Here is a 17,679-nt window from a genome sequence, read left to right as displayed (position 1 = left end):
CAAATAAGGAAATCAAACCACAAATTTAGACAAAAAGACATAACCTCGACACTGGAGCATCAAGAGTAGGGAATTTTTAGTTCATTGCATTTATGAGGAATTGGCTTTGGATGTTTGTGAAATTGTCGAGGTTTAATTGACAGTGATAAAATGATGAATATGCATAAACTGCAAGGAAGTGTCATAGTATTGACTAGGAATCTCCTCCTTGGGACACAGTTTTCTGTGGAATCCCTCAGTGTAGATCAGCTGTGATTTGTTGAATGCTTGCTGGTACAGGGTTCTGTAGATAACTAACCCTCACAAGGCAGAGTGTTAACAAGTCCCATCACTGAGGACAAAGGTCTGATGAAATTCTGGGTTGAAGTCCCATTATTGTGGAGGACTTCCTGGAGGAGGTGGCATTCCAGCTGGGCTTGAAGGAAGATTCCAGTTAGACTGTGTAGGTATGAGAAAAGAAGAGAATACCATATGGAGGACACAGCACGAGGAAAGGAGGGAGAAGAGCCCGCATCAGTGAGGGCTAACATCAGTCAGCTATGCAGTTAGGCTGGAAGCCAGAGCTTGGAGAGGGGAGTCTTAGGGGAACGGGGAAACTGGAGCCACACTGAAGATGGCCCTGAATGCCTTGCTCAGGCCCAAAGTGAGTTGGGATATTAATAACATATTTGCATCGTGTTGCATAATTTATGAAGTGCATAATCTATGAAGTTTGATTCTCAAAAATGAAGAAAATAACTGCAAAGTACTCAGTGCGACCATCATTTTTATTATTTTGATTTTAGAAGTAGAAGCATGACTCAGGGTGTCCATGGGAAGGTCCAGAATTGGATCGCAAACCTCACACCTATATCGTGGGTCTTTCCTGTACCTTGACAGTGGCAAATAGATTTTGAGCTGGAAATGAGGGAGTGACAAGGTCAGACCTGTCTAAAGGAAGCCCACTCTGGCTGCTACGGGGTGGGGGCTGGGGGGATGCCTGAGTGCGGGGGACAGGGACAGGCAGAAGACCCAGTTGGGAGGTGTTAGAGACCAGAACTGGGGCAGAGGCCTGGGGGATAGAGGAGAGAGGAGAGTCTAGGACAAGTCAAGAGATGGAATTGCTAAAACTTGATGGCTTCCTAGATGGGTAAGGGAAGAGGGCCGAGAGGAGGGAGAAGTCAAACACGAAGCCCACATTCGGGATTGGGAGACTGAGAACAAGATTCCTTGTTTATATCATACCTGGCAAGTGGGGGTGGAGGGTGGTTACAGGATCCGCTGGGGACGCTGGACCATTCAGAGGCAGCTGATGCTATAGTCAAGGCTCAGGTTTGGAAGTCAGGTGGTCCCAGGTTCTAATCCCTCTACTGACCCCTTTTCCCATATGACTTGGGTACATTATTTAGGCATCCTGCAGCTTGGTTCCTCCATCTGTGGGATATAATAGGCCCTCAAAAAATAGAAGTTATTGGTAGAAAACTGGCTGAATAAATGGAGATGATAGTAACATCCACCTCAAAGGATTATCAGTAAAAGAAGGACCCCAGCACTGGAAAGCACCCAGGGATAATAGTAAGAGCTAACACTTCCTTGGTGCCTGACCGCAGTCAGCCCTTTATGCACACAAGGGCACTTGGAGGTGAGAACAATTTTATACTCATTTCACAGATGAGGACACCAAGGTCTCAACCTTGTTAAAGCCTCTCAGTGCTCCGCCCTGGGATTAGCTTTACCCCTATTTTACAGATAAGGAACCGAAGCAGCAGAGAGAGGGCAATTCTCACTCCCGCAATGGGGGAGGCAGGCACGGGAGCCCAGGAGCCCCGCTCCAGGGCCCACCGAGAAGGGAGAGCAGCCACTGAGCCCCTCCAGCTTGCAGAGTGGGAGCACCCTTAGTGAGGGGGGGGAACGGGGGCTGGCGCGTGGGGCGCGAGCACCGGCCTCTCCTGACCACTCTGGGCCTCTTTCCTCTGCCCCCAGCCTCTGGCCGCTCGCACCCAGCCAGCCCCAGCCCGCCGGGGCCGCAGGCCAGCCCGGTGCTGCCGGTCAGCTACCGCCTGTCGCACACGCGGCTGGCCTTCTTCCTGCGCGACGCGCGGCCCCCGCCGCCCGCCGCCGCCAACGGCTCCCTGCAGCGCTCCGAGCCCTTCGTGGTGTTCCAGACCAAGGAGCTGCCGGTCCTCAACGTCTCCCTGGGGCCCTTCAGCGCCAGCCAGGTGGTGGCCCGGGAGCTCCTGCAGCCGTCCAGCACCCTGGACGTCCCCGAGCGCCTGACGGTCAACTGGAAGGTGCGGGCCTTCATCGTGCGCGCCCGCGTGCCTGCCTCGCAGCCCGTGGCCCAGGTGCTGTTCTACGTGGCCGGCCGGGACTGGGACGACTTCGGCGCCACCGAGCGGCTGCCCTGCGTCCGCCTGCACGCCTTCCGGGACGCCCGGGAGGTCAAGAGCTCCTGCCGCCTCAGCGGGGGCCTGGCCACCTGCCTCGTGCGGGCGGAGCTGCCCCTGGCCTGGTTCGGGCCCCCGGCCCCCGCCGCGCCGCCCGCCGCCCGCCGCAAGTCTCCCGACGGCCTGGAGCTCGAGGCGGCCGGGGAGAGCCAGCAGGCCGAGCTCTACTACACGCTCCACGCGCCAGATGCGTCGGGGGGCTGCGGGGGAGCCCGTCGTGGGGCCGGGCCCGGAGCCGGGGCCCGCGCCGAGAGCCCTACCCAGCACCCCCTGCTGCGCATCGGGAGCATCAGCCTGTTCCGTCCGCCCCCCAGGAGGCCCCTGCAGGAGCACCGGCTGGACAGCAACCTGATGATCCGCCTCCCAGATCGGCCCCTCAAGCCCGGGGAAGTGCTCAGCATCCTCCTCTACCTCTACCCCAACTCCTCCTCCCCCTCCAGCCCCAGCGTGGAGCATTTCACCCTCAGGTAGGGAGGACTGTGGGTCTAGGGGTGGGGAGAGACTAGCTTCCCTTCCAAGATCAACAGCCTGCCCATCCGTTGTCCTAACCCCAGCTCTTCCACTGATCACTCGAGCAACCTCAGGAAGACACCCCACTTATTTGAACCCCAGTGTTATTATCTGCCTAATGGGAACAAAAAGTCCTGCCCCTGCCTCCATACTTCGCCAATTTGGCATCATGGTAAAAGCAGACATGTTAGTTTTCACAGGCAGAGATGTCTGAAATGATAGAGCTGAAGCTGGAAGGGTCCTTAGACAACAGCTGATACAACGCTCCCATTTTACAGATGAGACTGAGGCCCAAGAAGAGATCAGAGAGCAGCCCTGTGGCTGGGAGCAAAAAGATGGACAAGAATGTGTACATGCATCAGGACATTTTGCCCCAATCCTGAAATTAGGAGAAAAATTTTCAGGAGTCTCAGCTCTTTTTATACCTTGAGCTGGATATAGTTCATGAATTCAGAAATACCTTAAATCTTATCACATCCCCACAGAATATAATGTCTTATAGTAGGAGGTCATGATTGGAGGCATGTGGGTGACATACAAAAGGACCCACCAAGAGGCCCTCCCCCTCAACCATTCTGCATGGGACCAGAAACATCACCATTATTCTCCAACTTCTTTGAATTAATGATTGCCTTCTCTCCTAAATGTACCACCTGAAGTTCAAATTTTCCTGGAAGGCACCATGCCTGATTCAATGGTTGACAGCTGAATATGAATGAGTTAAACTGGTCATCAGACATCTTGGGCTGCATTAATAGGGGTATAGGATATAGAATTATGGAGGTGATAATCACCCTGCTTTCTTCAGTGTTAGAGCACAGTTTTCTTTTTAGTATAGAATGTTCCACATTATGTATTCACAACATCCAGAGGAGAGACTAGGACATGAGATAACTTGAAACTATGGCAAAAAGCAACAACTGGACAAAATGGAAAATTTTTAGGCCTAGGAAAGAGAAGACTCAGAGAACACCTGCTCAACTCTCAAGCTATCAGAAGAACTGTCACAATTTAAAAGGGGGGGAATTAGTTGTTCTCTCTTCTCCCGGCAGAACCCATGACCATGTTTCTAAATATAGGGAAGCAGTTTCTAACCATTAGAGACTTTCTGGAAGTGGAATGGGATGTGTTCAGAAGTAGTGAGTTTCCTGCCAATAAGGTATACAAGTGGAGGTTAGCCACTTGGCAGGGATATGCTAGAAGTGATGGCATCTTCCAGTACGGGTGAGGGGCTTCAGCTACATGATACCAGATTCCCCAAATCAGTTTCAAACAGTGAGTCTAGAACTCAGGGCTCTTGGCCAGGCAGGTGCTTTTGGGCCCTTACCTGACCCTCTACCTGTTCTTCCTGCCCCTTTGTCCCCAGGGTGAAGGCCAAGAAAGGAGTGACCCTACTAGGCACCAAGTCACGGAGTGGCCAGTGGCATGTGACCTCAGAGCTGCTGACTGGGGCAAAGCACTCAACAGCCACCGTGGACGTGGCCTGGGCCCAGGACACGCCCTTGCCTCCCAAGTGAGCCTGAGGGGGCATCCTTTGCAGGAAAGACACCTGGGAAGAGTGGGGAAATCTTGCTCAGGGTGCGGGGATGGCCTTTGCAGAGGGCTAGGACTTGGTTTATGGGGACACTGGGGTCTGGGCCCTAGGAAGGATCCCGAGGAGGGGGGCTCTGGTTTGGGTGGGAACAGGCTGCTCCCAGCCCTCCATCCTCTGTTCTCCTTCCTTCCCTCGTCCCCAGCAGGGAGGCCCAGGGGCCCCTGGAGATCCTGCAGCTGGACTTCGAGATGGAGAACTTCACCAGCCAGTCCGTCAAGCGGAGGATCATGTGGCACATAGACTACCGTGGCCACGGCGCCCTGGCCGACCTGGAGCGGGCCGTGACCGAGCTGACGGTCATCCAGCGGGACGTGCAAGCCATCCTGCCCCTGGCCATGGTGAGTGGACAGGCGACTGGGCCAGGAGACGGGTGTGTATGTGTGTGCTCAAGTGCACGTGCATGTGAGCCTGAGTGTATGGCTGCCTCCTGCCCCTAAGAGTGCACACGTACCAATGTGCCTGTGTGCGCACTATTCCAGGGGCAGGCTGGACTCTGTGCCAAACATGGGGGAGTACAGGAGATGCTGAGGCAGGTGGATGTGGGCAAGGTCACCCACACAGGGGCCTCAGGGAAGGTTCTTAGACATGGCCATTAGGTTGAGCTTTGAAGGTCACGTGGGAAGAAGGCCTAGCCCCAATTACAGAGGATGAGAAGTGTGCGCTAGGCAGAGGGATTATAGGGGTGGGGAAGGTGAGTCGTTTCAAAGGAGCCATACGGTCAGAAAGGGAGTGCAGTGGGGTGGGATGGCAGCCGGAGTGGTTGTCTGCCTAGCCCAGGCACACTGTGAATGGTCAAGGGAACGTGGGGACAGCCCAGGTCCAAGCTGCAGACATATTAGATGTTATGTGCGTCTGGAGGAGCAGGGAACACTTTTAAGAGACAATGGTAGAGGGCTGGCAGCAGAGGGTGGGGGTGGGGGTGGGCCCTAGAGGATCTTGCAGGAGTCCAGGTGAGCAGACCACGTGAGAGGGAGCCTGAGTCTGTGTGGGTGCAGATCCCTGCACAGGCTTAAGAGTGTGTCCCTGGGGAGGGCATGCACCTGAGGAGTGGGGGCAGCCAGGAGCTGGGCCCCAGCTGCGTGGCCCAGAGAAGCCAAGAAGGACCAGCACCCTGGCCCAGCAGAACCTCACGCTCCCTTACCCCCGCAGGACACAGAGATCATCAACACGGCCATCCTGACCGGCCGGACAGTGGCCATCCCCGTCAAGGTCATCGCCATCGAGGTGACCGGCCTCGTCCTGGACGTCTCCGCCCTTGTGGAGTGTGAGTCTGACAACGAGGACATCATTAAGGTGGGCTTCCTGGAGGTGGGGAAGGAGGTCTCAGACATTCAAGGGGAGTGGAACCCCAATCCAGAGGGAAATTCACATTCCAGGCAGGTCCCCTTGGAAGGCCTGGGAAATGGGAAGTCGCAGGGACAGGAGAAGAGCTGTGGACACCCTGTATCCAGCCTGAGTGAGCTGTAGGTACTGCTCCTGCCGATCCTGGAGAGCTTCCTGTAGGAGTAGGGAAGATACCATTAGGCAGGCCAGTGAGGAGAAGGCAGTGTGGACGGCTTGAACTCAATCCAGCAAATAGCTATTGAGCCCCTGCTGCGTGAAAGACACTCAGCAAGACACCAGGGCACCAGTGAGAGAGTGTTCTCCTCAAAACATACCCTGAAACCAAGGGGCTGGTGAGCAAATGGAGGAAATCAAGTTCAGAGGAAGCCTAAGGAAGCAGGTGAGTAGGCCAGGAGTAAAAGCTGTGTAAGGGAAGCCCATTCCCAGTACACACACCCCAACTCCTCCGACTGCTGAAGCCCCAGTACCCACCCCTCCCACCAGCCATGAACCCCCTCCCTAAGCCCCTTCCCAGGGACCCCCTCTGGGCCATGGATCCTCCACAACCCAGGAATTAGGACATTTTTCTGACTCAAATGGCCCAGTTTGCCACCTCAGCAGGAGGGCCTCCCGATGTCCCCCTCCCTTGGCTCTGGAGCGTGGGTCAGAGGTGAGATGGCGGGGTGCACAGTGGAGCGGACTGCAGTGTGACAGGATGTCTGGCCCTGGTACCTGTGTGGTAGGCAGGCCGTTTGCCGCGCCAGCCTCCAGCAGGTGCCCAAAATAAAAAAAAAATGAGACAACTGGCTCTGCTTTCTGTACCAGTAATTCACCTGGAAGGAGGGCAGAAGGAGTGGGACGAGTGTGCTCTTCTCCTGCTCACTCGGACTCCCTCACTCTCTCTCTACTGTCTGCCTCTGGCTCTCTCTGGTTCTGGGATGCCCTCAGGAAGAATGCTTTCTAAGAGGCCCGGGGAGGGAGGCTGGGTACCATGCCGCCATCACCGGCTTAGCAGTAGGCGGCTTGCCACAGGCCCCTGGGCTCTCCACTGCTCGGGAAGAAATGGACATGCACCCAGGAGCCTCAGCTGGCACCTTCCTCTGACTCCACCTCCCCACCCACCCCAGCCCAGAGCAGACCAAAGCAAAATCAAGATGGCTCGGATGCCAGAGGGAATTAGTGAAGATCCTAAATGGAATTTGTTACAATTCTTGGTGAAACAGTCAGATTCTTTATGGAGTTTGCCAACATTCTAAATGGAATCTGCCAGCCCTCAGATGCAATCCTCTGCCTTTTGAAGCAGGAAATCAGCATTTCTGGCAGGGCTGCCGTCCCCACCTGCTTCCGCCCACCACTCGGAGATGAGGCCTTCAGGGGACTGGGACAGGCCAGGGGCTCATCTCTATGGATGGGGCTAGCCCCAGCACCCTTTCCCCGCAGAGCATGATCTCACCATCCAGCATGACAGACCCTCTCCCAAACATTTGGGTCCCCCATGTGTGCACCCACGGGTGTACACCAGCAGTAGCCACTCCAAGTGTGCCAGGTGTGTACGTGAGCCCATTTAACACATACACCCATCCACATCTGCCCTTCAGGACTGGCAGGGACACCTCTGAGTGGGCACAGATGTCCGCCAAGCTGTGTTCTGCAGCCATGTGCCCATCCAGGAAACTTGTCAAAATCCAAGTTGGTATCCAGGTGGGCATGCAAAAGCCATGCCCGTTGGTGGCAACCATCCACATGTCTGTGCCTGCAGTTATCCAGCCCTGATTTTTGCCTCCCCCTTTTCCATCATCTCCACACCTGGTTAGCATAACCCCCCCCAACCTGTAATTAGCCAGCTGCTCGTTCTTCTCACCCCCATCCACTCCATCGCTGCTTCCTCCCTGCCCAGTCAAGTGCTCAGCGCAGGCTGCTCTTCCCTCCCACCGAGGGTCCTACCTCTCACACATCTGGAGCGGGGGCAGGCCCTGGGAGGAGCCCCTATATAAAGACATTTGCCTGTTGGCTCCTCACCAGGGAATAAAACATTCCCACCATGGTCAGCAAGAGATGATCTCTGGAAATGTGGAAGCAGGGACATGCTGAAGCTGCTGCCTCTCAGAGGAATTAGCAGCCTCTCCCGCGGGTCCTCCCATTTCGGCCTCCTCAGACTGGCACATTCTCCTGTGGCCTTCCCAGCCCTGCCTATGAGACCAAAGTCCCCATACTGTCCTGCAGGAAGACCTGTGTGGCAAGAATGCCAACTGCCCCTCCCCTCCCCCAGGTGTCCAGCAGCTGTGACTACGTGTTTGTGAGCGGGAAGGAGTCGCGAGGGTCCATGAACGCCAGGGTCACCTTCCGCTACGACATCCTCAATGCCCCCCTGGAGATGACGGTCTGGGTGCCCAAGCTGCCCCTGCACATCGAGCTCTCAGATGCCCGTCTCAGCCAAGTGAAGGGCTGGAGGGTACCTATCCTCCCCGACCGGAGGTACGGCCCCTCCCCACTCAGCAGATACAGTGGCAGTGCGTGTGTGTGTAAGGCTCTAGGGTTACACAGTCACCAGTCAACAGGTCAGTTAGGCAATCAACAAACCCTTAATGAGCAACTTCTATATGCTGGGTACTGATTGGTGCTTGAGACATGGATGTGAGTGTAGGCAGTACCTGGCCCAGCTGGGGAGGCAGTCATGAACCCCCAGTGTAACATGGTGGTAGTTGGAACACCTGAAACAAGTAGCTCAAAGAGAGAACACCCCCTTCCTCCAGAAGTCAAAGCAGGCTTCCTGAAAGAGGTGACCCTTGAGCTAATTCTTAAAGGATGAGTAGAAAGGAGCTAGCTGGGGAGACACCGAGAGCAGTCAGACAGACAAAACAGTGCAGACATACGAGAGAGGAGCATGCACAGCTGTGCCTCAGCAGGGGCATGCTAGGGCACACTCGTGAGCCCCTAAGCCCAGGCACACCGTGACTCACACCAGGGCTGCCTCACTGGGATACAGCCTCACATACCCAAGCGCCCGTCTGGGGAGCACATACTCACCACACTCCACTCCTCCACTCAAAGATGCTGGAAAGAAAGGCCCGGCAGGGAAGAGTAGAGAAGAAAAGTGGCAGGCTGCTGAAAGCAGGAGGAGTGTGGGGCTGGAGAGAAAAGCCGGGGGTAAGAGAAACGGGGGCCAAGTTCAACTCAGCAGAGATTTAGAAAAGCAAGGTAGTATAGTCAGAACCTCACAAACTTTATAGTCAGAACTTCACAAACTTTAATGTGCACATAAATCATCTGGGACTTTTGCTAAAAACGCAGATTCTGATTCAGTGAGTCTGGGGTGGAACTTGTTATTCTGCATTTCCGATCAGCTAACAGGGCATGCGGATAGCTGTGGGCTAGTGAGAGTATAGTGGACTCTGAGGCTAGACAGCCTGGATTTAAATCCTAATTCTGTGTTTACTAGCTGTGTAATCTTGGACTTCTTACAGAGTCTCTCTTGAATATTCTGATCTTTTGATCCTTTCGAAGCACTAGCAAAAGGTTGTCCAGCCACACCCTTGTCTTTCTCTTTAGAGCACGCTTCCCTGACAGTGACTTGGAAAAATTAGGAACGATCCTAATTTTAAGCATCATTTGCAATCTGGATAGGCTGAGAATTTCCCAAGTCATCAAGTCCTGGTTCAGTTTTGCTTAACAGACTTTCCCTCAATTTATTTCGTTCTTCTCACGTTTTACTCTAAGCAGCAAAAAAGAAACCAGGCCACACCTTTAACACTTGAATTAGAAATCTGCTCAGCTAAATCTCCAAGTTCACTGCTCACAGTGTCTGCTTCCCACACAACCACAGGGCCCAGTTCAGCTGAGCTTTCTACCACCACATAACAAGAATCAGTTTTCCTGCAGTGGGGAGCCCGAGACAGCGCCAGGAGCACACTTAGTGCTGCAGAAGATGCAGCAGTGTTAGCCTTTCACTCCCGCCCTTCCCGGTCAGGGGCTAAGCTCAGTGGGGGCGGTAGGTGGACAAGAGCAGGTGGGGAAGAATCCTTTTCCAGGAGAGAAAAGGCTGCGACTCCAGGCTCCAGACTAATGAGAGACAGAAGGAAGGGACCAGGGAGGGGACTTGCTGTCTATAGAGCTTCCACCTGTGGGGAGCTGAGGATGAACCCCCAGGGCCAGATGGGAGGGGAGCGACCCGTCCGGGTCAGAGCCCAGGGGAGACGCCACCAGACCACCAGCCCTGACCCCGGTGCCTTCCTGTCCCAGGTCAACCCGGGAGAGTGAGGACGAGGAGGAAGAGGAGGAAGAGCGGCGGCAGAGCGCCAGCCGGGGCTGCGCCCTGCAGTACCAGCACGCCACCCTGCAGGTCTTCACCCAGTTCCACACGACGTCATCCGAGGGCACGGACCAGGTGGTCACCATGCTGGGCCCAGACTGGCTGGTGGAGGTCACCGACCTGGTCAGTGACTTCCTGAGGGTTGGCGACCCCCGAGTGGCCCAGCTGGTGGACAGCAGCACGCTGGCAGGCCTGGAGCCCGGCACCACCCCCTTTAAGGTTGGTGTGGGCTCCGCCACGGCACAACGGATGTTCCTCCGACAGGTCCCCAGAGCTCCAGCCCCCAAACACACTCTCTTCCCTCTCTGCTTGAAACTCCACCAGCAAGGTTCCAGCTCCTCGAGCTTAATTTTGGTGAGGATTCTCGCTCAAAGCCTATCAGCCTCTTTCAACTTTGCGTCGCTCTGCTAGCGTGGGTATCTCAAGCAGACCCCTCCCTGAGAGCAGGTGTGGATAGAGGAGGGGGCGCAGGTAAGAGGAGACAGCAGGCCTCGAGGCCAGGAAGGGCAGTTCTTAGATCTAGGAACTCAACTTTGATCTTCCTCCTTTGCAATTGGGTGTCTGGGTAGACGCCACCCACCAAAGAGTTTGTAAATAGTGACACATGGGCTGGAATCTGCCCGCAGACATGTTTTGTTTGTAAAAGAACTGATTCAACATTTATAAAACTGGAATGTTTAAAAATCTGAGCTTCTGGTTTTACAAAAAAATCAATATGGCAATACTGGGCCTGTTTTCCCACCTGGCAGTAATCACCTGGAGCCCACATCGGCCCCTTTTACATGGGTACAATCCCCACCACTCCCTTGTGCGTCCCTGTCATTGAGGCTGACCATCAATTGCTATTGATCACTGAGCAGGACTGTTTTCCTTAAAATTGGCCCATCTGTCTCATCCGAGTTGTTGCCTGGCTCCTGTGTGTCACTGGCCTTCACTCCAACTCTGGGCTCTGGTTCCTGGTTCCAGACTTAAGGCAGAGCCCAGACATCCTGCTCCCAGCTGCCCCTCCCCTCTGGGCTCCTATTCCAGCAGGGCTGGGGTTCCTTCCTGGTGGAGTTGGGGCGGGCACTGCTTCCCTGTCTCTCTCCCACTCGTGCCTGCTCTGCCCCAGGTGGTGTCCCCCCTGACAGAGGCTGTGCTCGGAGAGACACTGCTGACAGTGACAGAGGAGAAGGTCAGCATCACGCAGCTGCAGGCCCAGGTGGTGGCCAGCCTCACCCTGTCCCTGCGGCCCAGCCCCGGGAGCAGCCACACCATCCTGGCTACCACCGCTGCCCAGCAGACCCTCAGCTTCCTCAAGCAGGTAACCGGCTGCCCAGCCTACCAGCCATGGAGTCTGGGGGTGGAAGAAGGACTTCCGTCTGCCCCCTGCACCATGAGTCCCCGTAAGGCTTTAGGCGATGGAAGATCTGTCTACCTTTGGGCCCTGGGCACCTGTCCTGCCCCATCCCCACGCCATTTGCACAGGGAGACTGACCATGGTCTTGCCTGCTCCATCCGCCACTCTAAGTCCTGTTGAGCAGGGTGCCCCCTCCTGGAATCTCAGAGAGCCTGTCACCTCTGCCCCCAGGAATTAGCTCCACTTTCTCTGGAGTCCTAACTACAGCCCCCCCACCCCCACCCCGACACACCGTGGGCCCTGGCTACAGGTCAAAGCGGGCAGCACTGAGCCAGGAGTCAGGAAGGACAAAGGTGTCCTCTGCCCGTAGCTTGCTCTGTGACTCCTGGCCTGTCACTTCTCTCTGGGCCCTGCCTCCTCATCTGCAGGGAGAGAAATTCTCAGAAGGTTTTAGCCAACACAGCAAAGGAGGGGGCTGGGGCTGGGATGTTTTTTCAGTCCCCACGTATCTCACAGGGGTGATCCCACAGTTGGGCATGGAGATGTGGGGTTGCTCCTGTAGAAGGAGGATTCAGTTAGATCTAAGGAAAGAGAAGTGAGTGGGCAGGAGATTCTGGGGCAGGAGGAGGCCTGGGCATCCTAACTTGCAGTTCCCCCTCCCCACAACCTATAGAGGAAGACACCCACTCAAACAGTTACTGAAGGTCTGCCCCATCCCAGGCACAGGCCCAGTCCTGGGAGTATGGTAGGGAACTGAGACCCTTGGTCTCTGACCTCACAGAGGCCCTTGGTCTCTGACCTCACAGAGCTCAGGATATGGCAGGGAACCAGCTCTCTGACTCCTGTTCCTCCTCCTCCTCCTCCAGGAAGCCCTCCTGAGCCTCTGGCTCTCCTACAGTGATGGCACCACGGCCCCCCTCTCCCTCTACAGCCCCCGGGACTATGGGCTGCTGGTGAGCAGCCTGGACGAGCGTGTGGCCACAGTGACCCAAGACAGGGCTTTTCCACTGGTGGTGGCCGAGGCGGAGGGTGCCGGGGAGCTGCTCCGCGCAGAGCTCACCATCGCCGAGAGCTGCCAGAAAACCAAGCGCAAGAGCGTGCTGGCCACAACGCCCGTGGGCCTGCGGGTGCACTTCGGGCGGGACGACGAGGACCCCACCTACGACTACCCGGGCCCCAGCCAGCCGGGGCCCGGCGGCGGCGGCGGCGAGGACGCCACGCGGGGAGCGGGCCGGCCAGGCAGTGCGGCACCCCCGCCGGAGGCCCCGGCCCCGGGCACCGCCAGCCCCGCCGCACCGCCCACAGAAGACTTCCTGCCGCTGCCCACGGGCTTCCTGCAGATGCCGCGGGGCCTGACGGACCTGGAGATCGGCATGTACGCGCTGCTGGGCGTCTTCTGCCTCGCCATCCTGGTCTTCCTCATCAACTGCATCGTGTTCGTGCTGCGCTACCGGCACAAGCGCATCCCGCCCGAGGGCCAGACCAGCATGGACCACTCGCACCACTGGGTGTTCCTGGGCAATGGGCAGCCGCTGCGGGGGCAGGGCGAGCTGTCGCCGCCCGCCGGGAGCTCCCTGGAAACCGTGCCCGCCTGCTGCCACGGCGACCACCACAGCAGCGGCAGCTCGCAGACCAGCGTCCAGAGCCAGGTGCACGGGCGCGGCGACGGCTCCTCGGGCGGCTCGGCCCGGGAACAGGCCGAGGACCCCGCCAGCTCGCCCACGTCCAAGCGCAAGCGGGTCAAGTTCACCACCTTCACCACGCTGCCGTCGGAGGAGCTGGCCTATGACTCGGTGCCCGCGGGCGAGGAAGACGAGGAGGACGAGGACCTGGGTTGGGGGTGTCCGGACGTGGCGAGCACCAAGCGGCCGGCCCCGCCCCCGGACCTACACAACTACGTGCGCAGAATCAAAGAGATTGCCTAGAGGCGCCGTGCGGGTGGCCGGGGCCTCCACTCGCGGGGGCGGCTCTGTGTCCCACACAGCCGGGACCTCCGGCACCCACTGGCGCGGGGCCACTGAATTTGATTTTATACTCCCTGCTCCTGCAGCTTTGCTCCGTGCGGGGTGGGGCCGCCCACTGTGTCTCGTCCCTCCCGCCTCACACCGTTACCCTCGTCTGCCCCCTGCCGGTGGAGGGCGCTCCCTCCTCCAGTGGCTCGCAGAGAATCCCGGCCCTCGTTCCAGCCTTTCCAAACCTCTTCCCATTTCAGGCCGTCCTTCTGCCCCAAGAGTGAGGCGATGAGGCCAAACTTGGGGCGAGGTGGACCCACACTGTGCCCCGCCTCTGCCTCCCATGTCCCCTGTCTTCCCCTGGTGTGGGGGGATTTGGGGGGTCTTGTGTCACAGGCTGCACAAAGACTTTTCTCAAACCAATATTCAGGGATTTCCGTCCGGCAGGGTGGGGAGGAGGCAGCTGCCTGCCCTGCCAACGATCTTGCTGTGGGCAAAATATTGGGGGGAATGGGGGGACAATTGTAGCATCTGTCGGCGTCCGGGCCCCCACCCCCACCCAGTCCCTTCCCAGGACTGGGAGCTGACTCTGCAAAGGGGCGCTTTCCTGAGTTCTCAGGACCACCTCCTCTGCCCACCCCCGAGGGCTCTGGGCAGTGGCCAAAGGGGGAGGAATCCTCGGTCCACCCCCAGCTGAGCGCCCCCCCCCCCCCCAGCACCCTGGTCTGGACAGGCCCTAGGAGGCCTGGGTGCCTCCTGCCTCCCCCACAGCACGGCAGACACCACGCCTTAGCCCCCTCCTGCCCTGCTGACCACCCGTCTCCCCTCTGCAGGGGAGGGGGTACGGCCACGCATCCCCCCAAAACAGAGTCTGGTGGGAAGGGGAGCAAGGGCCACCGGGGTGATGCTGTGAGAGACCTTGGGGTAGGCAGAGGCAGAGGGAGGTCTGGTGTCCCCCCTGCCCCCCTCCACAGCCATTCTCTGGGGTTCTACCCACCACTGTGTTGGATTTTTCTTAAATAAATGGAGGCGACCAGACTGGGGGTGGGGGAAGCAGCTCCCGGAGAACAGACAGTACATGGTGGCTGGCTCTTTGTCTTTTCCTTGGGCACATACACATACGTGCGCACACATGCACTTACACGCACACTCTGAGCACACTAAATGACACGAGACTGAAACGTAGCTGAACCAAGCAGGTCCTGCTCTGGCTCCCTGGGCCCTCTGGTGCTGTGGGGATGTCCACGTCAGGGGGTAAAGGATCCACTGACCCAGAAATATACCCTTAAAAGCACTTTGCCATGATTTGCATAGAGGAGGAAGGGCAAAGCTTGAGACCCTTGAAGAAATGCCTTGGGTTGGGGGTGGGGGAGCACAGAAAAATGAAGTGAGAAGCAAGAGAGTGTTGGCATGCACCTGCAAGCTCAGCCTAGACCCCTTCACTGCCTTTAGTCCTCTCAGAGGCGACCCCTCCCCATCACCACCTCTCCTTGGCCAGCCTTCTCCGTGGGGTTGATGTGTGTATTGCATCCACCCCATCCACAAGGGGGTTTCCACCTTGTGGAGCCAGGCAGGAGGGAACACAGGCAGGAGGGGCCTGCCTCTCCCCCACCAGTGGGCATGGGCTGACCTATAGCCCCGCCCCTCGTGGCGCCCTTGGTGTGTGCACAAGCACATCTGTCCTCTTGAGGCCCCGAGAGACAACTGCTCAGCATGGGTGGTGACCCAGGGGCTTGACAGGGAGCAGGAGCCTAGCTGAAGCTGCCTGTCTGGCCTCTGGTGCCCAGACAAGTGGCTGCCACAACCTCCTTGGAGAGGGAGAGGAACAGTAATCAGATCAGCGCCAGAACCGGGGCTTCAGTCAGTGTCTGGGTTTGGCTGCAGCCAGAGGGGCTGCCTTGGCACCTGCAGGGAACCTGGTGTCGTCCACCACAGAAGAAAGCCTGGCCTGGCCTTCCACCATCATCTGCTTGACCCATCATGGCAATCCTGAGGTGGCATGAGGATGAAATGAGATGGCATGTGTAGAGTGCTCTGCACAGCTTCTGGCAGCAAAGCACCTAGCACAGGCCTTGCTGTATGGAGGTTCTCAGCAAATGGAGTTTTCTACATTCAGGTCTTCATTTGCAAGTACAGTGTGAGCCAGAAAGGGAAGCTAGAGATCAACCAGCACTGCCTAAGATGTGTTTGGCAACAAAGGGCAGGTGGAGCTCAGCATGCTCAGTGGCAAGGAGAGAGGCTGCTGCAGGAAGTGTGTCCAGAGAGTGCCCCAGGGAGGGCTTCGCTGAGGGCTTTCACTGCACTCCCAGAGCACCAGATACCTCTAGTCGGCTGTGCCTGGCTGTGAGCTCCTGGGAATGGGGTGGGGTGGGGGTCTCAGTCATTGCTTTAATCCCTTGTGCCTCACACAGTACCTGGAATTGGCAAGGGCTCAACTAAATGTTTGCCAACTAAATTAAAGTCAATGCAAACTATAAGTGGCTTTTGCATTCTCCCAATTTGGATATTTTCTGTATTTACCACCTTATCAGTGTAGAAAACCACACATTATCTAAGCCATCCCCTTGGGGTTCTTATAAGAGAGTGAGATGAGGAAGAAATAGGTGTAAGTCAAGAAAGAATATCTCAGATTGGGGGGAGGGGCGCCATGCTGATGTTAAACTTGGAACATGGACCCATTTGTTCATTCAGCACCTGAAGCTCCTGGTAGGCAGTGGGCCCTGCTGGGGAGTCTGGGAAGCAAAACAGTGGCCCCACGGGGAAGATGGACACCTAGACCTGACCACTGTCATCTGGGATGATTGACGCTATCAGTGACAACTTTTCCCTGGGTTGGTGGGGGCACAAAGGAAGAGAGGGGAAGACATAGTCAAACTGAGCTTGCCAAGGACAGGGAATAAGGACATTCCAGGAAGAGGAGATGGCATGTAGGGAGGCTCCTAGGCTCCATACTCAACACACTGCTTTCTTTTGCTGCATGTCTTTGCATATGCCATTCCTTATGCCTGGAATGTGAGTCCCTGGGATAAGGAGACATGCAAAGCACATACGCAGAGGCCTGGAGGCCAGAGAGAGTCTGGAGGATTCAGCATAGATTTGAGACTCAGCCTCAGAGGAGGTTCAGCTCCTTTCCCTGCCCACTGGGTGAAAGGACGAAGGAGGGACAAGGAGACCAGTTAGGAGGATGCTGCAGCAGAGGGTGAGGCCTGAGCCAGGGCCCTGGGAGCGGAGCTCGGGGGACAGCGGTGTTCAGGAGCTAGAAGTACAGCATTTGCCAACTGCCTTAGCACATGGGGTGGGGTATGAACCTCTGCTTGACTTCCAAGGCCTCTTTCCCAAATGAACTTCACAGACCAGGCCACTCCAGGGAAACAAAGTAGATACTATCATAATGTGTTTTCCAGAATCCATCCTCTCACAAATGGGGAAATGAGAAGCCAGAGAGGGAAGCAGGTGGCTGAAAGTCACACAGCAAACCGAGTAACAGAGCCAGGAGCACTGCCCACACCCTGTCTTATAACTTAAATCCCTTTCTCTTCATCCCTCACCCTCCATCCAAATGAGGGAACTCAAAAGCAATTGCTAGAAACGAACACCTGACCCCTGTGCCATTCAAGAGGGAACAAGCTTGGCGGGAATGAGGCAGGGACATTAAGTTAACGGCCCCTTTGGAGTGGCCTTGGCACTGAACTCGTCTTTAAAAATTTGTCTTCAACCCCAGAAAACGAATCAAGAGACCTTGTAAAGAATAGTTATTGACAGAGAGCTGCTCAGGGAGCACCAGGGAACCAAGCCTATGAATCAGCTCACTAACAAAATGAGATTTCCCAGACAGCCGGGGCCTAGGAAGGCAGAGCTGGAGACACGGAGCCTCTGCCCGTCCCCAGCCCCCAGCTCCCCACCCCAATCCCCATGCACCGCCCGCTCTCCTACCCGCGCTAACCCTGCCTCCTGCTCCATGCCTTTCACAAGTATTGGCCATGCACCTCCTGTGTGCCAGGTGCTGTGCTCCCCTTAAAGACACGGTCTTGAAGCCAAATGGGAAAGTTCAAACTATAATAAATGGCTAGGGAAGGAAACTTACTTGAAGGGACAAACTTCTTAAGACAGGTTGACAAAGACTCTTGAGGTCTCATGGCACATTTGCTGTGTGACCTTTAGCCAATGCGGCACCAGCTCTGGGCCCTTGTAAAAACACAGAGAACGCCACTGATCTCCCTGATGAG

General features: G+C 56.6%; 1 protein-coding gene across 1 annotated transcript in view; it reads left to right on the top strand.

The window, feature by feature from the left end:
* TMEM132E (transmembrane protein 132E) overlaps positions 1-16,053 on the top strand; it is a 53,359-nt gene extending 37,306 nt beyond the window's left edge. Inside the window, exons 3-10 of the mRNA XM_077163272.1 lie at positions 1,963-2,893; positions 4,303-4,449; positions 4,676-4,868; positions 5,680-5,823; positions 8,123-8,328; positions 10,093-10,381; positions 11,274-11,465; positions 12,368-16,053. Of these exons, the coding sequence (XP_077019387.1) occupies positions 1,963-2,893; positions 4,303-4,449; positions 4,676-4,868; positions 5,680-5,823; positions 8,123-8,328; positions 10,093-10,381; positions 11,274-11,465; positions 12,368-13,426 (3,161 nt within the window). The 3' untranslated portion in view covers positions 13,427-16,053. The remainder of the gene's footprint in view (positions 1-1,962; positions 2,894-4,302; positions 4,450-4,675; positions 4,869-5,679; positions 5,824-8,122; positions 8,329-10,092; positions 10,382-11,273; positions 11,466-12,367) is intronic.
* The last annotated feature ends 1,626 nt before the right edge of the window (positions 16,054-17,679 follow it).

The sequence above is a fragment of the Tamandua tetradactyla genome, chromosome 6 (genome assembly GCF_023851605.1).
Source record: "Tamandua tetradactyla isolate mTamTet1 chromosome 6, mTamTet1.pri, whole genome shotgun sequence".
Taxonomy (NCBI): domain Eukaryota; kingdom Metazoa; phylum Chordata; class Mammalia; order Pilosa; family Myrmecophagidae; genus Tamandua; species Tamandua tetradactyla.
Note: the sequence above shows the minus strand (reverse complement) of the source record. Positions and strands in the feature narration are given on the sequence as shown.